The following is a 4,324-nucleotide window of genomic DNA, read 5'->3' as shown; positions in this document are numbered from 1 at the left end:
CCTGTCGTCCAGTCCGTTCTTTAGGGCCAGGACCCATATGCGTCCGGGGATCCCATCGGGGCCTGGGGCGGTGTTTTTGGCCTGAAGCCGTGACACAGCCGCCCACAGTTCCCTTTCTTCCACTTCCGGGACTTCCCCGTCCGCATCGCGATTTGAAGTCGCTGGCGCAAACACCATTGATGGCGGCACAAATTCCTCCCTCATCGAGGGGAACAAGGTCTCCACTACCCTGACCAGTACTTCTGGGTCCATGCTCGCTGTTAGAGGTGGGGCCCAAGGCCTGAGTTTGCTCATCACGAGCCGATATGGCCGACCCCAGGGGTCGACTTCAAGCGACGCCAGCAGCTCCTGCCAGGCCTCCTCTTTCGCAATAGCGATGGCCACCCTGAGGGCCTTTTTCGCGTCCTGGTAGGCGGTGTAGAGGCGCCTCTCCTCTTCCTCGGTATGCCCGCTTCGTCTACGGCGACGACGGTACCTGGAGTACTGCCGCCTTGCTGACACGCAGGACACACGAAGACGACCGAGATCTTCCGACCACCAATACACCGCCGTCCGAGCCGGAGGGCGCACCACGCGGGGCATCGCGACGTCACAAATGTGCGTGACCGTTTCGTGGAGCCACTGCGACTCGGACTCTACTACTGTCTCGTTCGGTATTGGATTCCAGCTTGCGACCAGAGACGCCTGGATCGCCGCTTCCCCGTCAAGTTTTTTGAGGGCCCACCTCGGGCCGATCTCCGACGACGACGCAACACGCCCGGGACCGGAACCGCCAGGGAGGGGGGAGACGTCAAACCGAATATACCTGTGGTCAGACAAAGTCTCCACACCCTCCAGGACTGCCCAGTCCCGGACGGTTCGTGCCAGGTCCGTACTGGCGAAGGACACGTCTACAATTGAGCCACCCTGCATCCGCACGCATGTTTCCGTGTTCCCTACGTTCAGGACGACCAGCCCATTCGAGGCAAGCCACTCCTCCACCAATTCTCCCCTCGCATCCGTGGTAGGGCACCCCCAGATCGTGGACTTAGCGTTCAGATCGCCAGCCACGACGATCCGGTTTGGGCGGCACCAGGCCAGGACCGAGTCCATTTCCACGAGGAAAGTTTCAAAATCAGACAGAGGCCGGTTTGGCGAGAAATATGCCGCGACCACCATCACCTCGCCGCACAGAGCCGCGACGACTCCTCGGCCCTTCCGCGACCTCCTTATCATGGCGTTGTTTGACACCGCGATTGCCGCCAGCCCATCGTCATCGCCCACCCAGTTGTTCCTCGCGGGAATGAAGTAGGGCTCAGTCACCACCGTAACATCTATCGACCACTGCACCATGCTTTGAATCAATAAATCCTGAGCTCTGGCGCAGTGGTTGATGTTGGCTTGCAGGTATTTATTATTAGCCGTCGTCGTCATTTTGTGGTGTTTTCTGTCTCCATCTCTACTTCTTCACCGCTCGGTGGTGATTGTGCCTGTTGCGGGCTGGCTCTGCTCGCAACAAATACTCTCCTAAGCATCCTTTTCTTGGGGGCCGAGCATATCTTGCTCCCCAAGAGATGGTTAGCTGCCTTCCCAGCCTCCGCACACAGTGTGCAGTGGGGGGCAGCATTACACTCTGCGGCGCGGTGTCCCAACTGGCCGCACCGGTAGCACTGAAGCCCCCGGTCGACCTCCGCAGTACACCGCGCCTTGACGTGGCCAGAGTGAAGGCACCTGAAGCACCTCAGCTCCCTTCGTTCTAGGAGCTTCACTCTGGCCGAGACCCATCCGACGAGGAGCTTCCCCTCAACCACCCTCTTGGCGGCTTCAACGGGGCAGGAAACCCACACGGCAAATAGACCGGACCTCTCCTGGCGGAGTGTGCCAACTTTGATACAGTTTGCCGCGCATCCGCCTTTAGCCGCGACCGCGGCTGTGACTTCTTCTTTTGTGACGGAATCGTCTAGTCCCGCCACTATCATCTCCGACATTTTAGTTGGACGGGAGACGGTGATGTCGCCTCCGTTCCCGAAGACCTCGCGAAGCCTCTCCGCGAGGAGGTCCGCCTTTGGCGCGCTAGTGGCACCGGGGATTTCGATGATGGACGCCCCGGTTGCCGCCCGCTTGAAGCGGACGCTCTCAATTTCTAGGTCCTTGAGGTTCACCTTTTGTTTTGCCTCAGCGAGAGCCTTGGCGTATGTGACCCCCTTCTCCACAGCCGTGGGATGTAGAGTCACCACGACTGCCGAGGTCTTGGGGGCCCGCAGCTTAGGCGAGGACCTGACCTTCTCTTGCCCCTTCTTCTTCGTCGTGGGCGCTGATCTGGTGGTAGTCGGCGCCTTTTCTCTCAGGCCCCTCTTAACCACCGACGCCATGGTCTCCTTCATGGAAGCAGGCGCCGGCGGGAGGGGACGTCCCGTCTCTGGTTTCTTGGCCTTGCCCTTCTTTTTAGCGGCCTTCTTTTTTGTCTTCGCCTTTTGGCCCGGATGGGCAGATTGGGCCGCGGCGGAAGAAGAAGAAGCGACGGCCGGCGCCAATGTAGAGGTAGGCGCCTTCTTTTTTCCTTTTGCGCCAACCTTGATCCAGCCCGATTGGACTGTTTCAGGGAGGCGCACTTCAGGCAATTCCGCCTGGGTAGTCTCCAGTGTTTGGCGTGGACGGCTTGCCGGGGGTGGTGGTCTGGCTTCCGCCTCGCGCCTGTCATGAGCCAGTGCCGGTCGCAGGCGAGGCTCCGGATTTAGGCGCGGCTCTAGCCCGTCTATTCGGGCGTTGAGCCGGTCCGAGAGCCTGCTCAAGATCCGGTTTTCTAATTCCTCCTCCGTGGGTTGCGGGCATGCCGCTGTGACGGGTTTGGGTGACACCCCCGCCTGCGACACGCACGCCTTCAGCTCAGCCACCTCTTTCTTTAGTGCAGCCATCTCCGCCTGTAGGCGGGAGTTGGCCGCTCGCAGGAGCCTCGTCTCCTCATTGACGTTCCGTGACGTTAGACGTTTTGCCGCCGCCCGGATCTGCGCAACCGCCTCCTTAAGCGCCTTTTTAGAGGTCCCTTTTAGGTTACTTGATTTGTCGCAGACGGCCGCCACTGCCGCTGCGCCAAGCTCAATTTGTCCGCCGAGTTCAACTGAGCCCAGCTCATCTTCGTCTTCTATTTCAGATGCGGAGGTCTCTGAGAGTCGGACCCCCGCTCTGGTCGATCGCAGCCCCATCGTAAGCTCGGCGACGTCCTTCTCCGCTTCCCACTCGAGTTGTCGCCGGGTGGCCAATGCCAACTCCCGTTTCGCTTTGGCGAGCCCAACGTAGTCTCCTGTTGTAGGCGGCCGCCCTCGGCCCTTCCTTGTTCCTGCCACTTTGGGCGAGGGACCCGTCTCTATATCGCCTGCCGCGGCGGCTAGATGCCGCTTCCGACCAAGACTCCCCCATTGTCCGGGGTGCTGGTCTGCACGGTTCTCTGGTGCCTCAATCTCCATGTCGGATTCCGACGTGTCACTGAGTGTCGGTATGCGCTGTTGTTGGGCGCTAGGCGCCGCAATGGGAGCGCGCTCCAGCCGCACTCTCACTTCCTTTAGTTCGACGCCTTCTATTGAAGGGCGCCTCGTCACCTTCGAGTCCAAATCTCTTGCTATCAGTTCCATAATTCTAGCCTGGGTCGTCGTTGTGTTTGTATCTGAAAGGCAGTCCTTGCCCCCCCCAGAGTACGAGGGGCAGCCCGCGGCCGAAGCCACGGGGAGGGATTCTCCCCCGGCGGTGCCGGAGGTACCCTCCTGGGGTAGTTGTGTTTTGGGAGATGCCATCATTTACTTTTACTTTTTCCAGTGTTGTCGGACACCGGAAACCGCCTTTGGTACAGGGTGAGGTCCCGCACGGCCTTGAAGGCCGTCATCCTCCGACCGAAGTCCGCTGCAGTTTATAGTGCTGCCGCACTCCGATGTTTGCACGACCTGGCCTGATTTGGCCTTACGGAAGACTCAAACCGACCCTGCCGCGCCGAGGGCCTTGAAGGCCCTCCATCCTACGACCCCTCAGGGTCCACTGGTGTTTCCCGCGAGCCTGTCCGGTATGGGAGGCCCTGTCCGGCGTAGCCCCGCGGAAGAACACCCCACCACTCCGCACGGCGGCACCTCGGTGCACGTCGCGCCCCGCACCGCCCTGAAGGCGTGCCCTCCTCCGGGTGATTTTTTAGAGAGGTTTTCTTCCTCGCAGCCCCACGCTCAGTGCGTAGGGCCCCCGGTCCGCTCAGTGCGGATTACGGTTTACTTGGCGTCCACCGATCATAAAGACCGGTGGGCGGCCAAGTGTGGTGTTGCCACCGGGTGATTTTTTAGAGAGGTTTTCTTCCTCGCAGCCCCAC

The 4,324-nt window shown here is 60.5% G+C and overlaps 1 protein-coding gene across 1 annotated transcript; it reads right to left on the bottom strand.

Moving 5' to 3' along the window:
- Nucleotides 1-1,409: 1,409 nt before the first annotated feature.
- On the bottom strand, nucleotides 1,410-3,767 carry LOC123723151. The gene has a single exon (XM_045685711.1). It carries the CDS (start codon nucleotides 3,765-3,767, stop codon nucleotides 1,410-1,412), a length of 2,358 nt encoding a protein of 785 aa, XP_045541667.1.
- Between the last annotated feature and the right edge of the window lie 557 nt (nucleotides 3,768-4,324).

The sequence above is a fragment of the Papilio machaon genome, chromosome W (assembly GCF_912999745.1).
Source record: "Papilio machaon chromosome W, ilPapMach1.1, whole genome shotgun sequence".
Lineage (NCBI taxonomy): Eukaryota > Metazoa > Arthropoda > Insecta > Lepidoptera > Papilionidae > Papilio > Papilio machaon.
The sequence above is the reverse complement of the archived record's forward strand: the minus strand, read 5'-3'. Positions and strand labels throughout refer to the sequence as shown.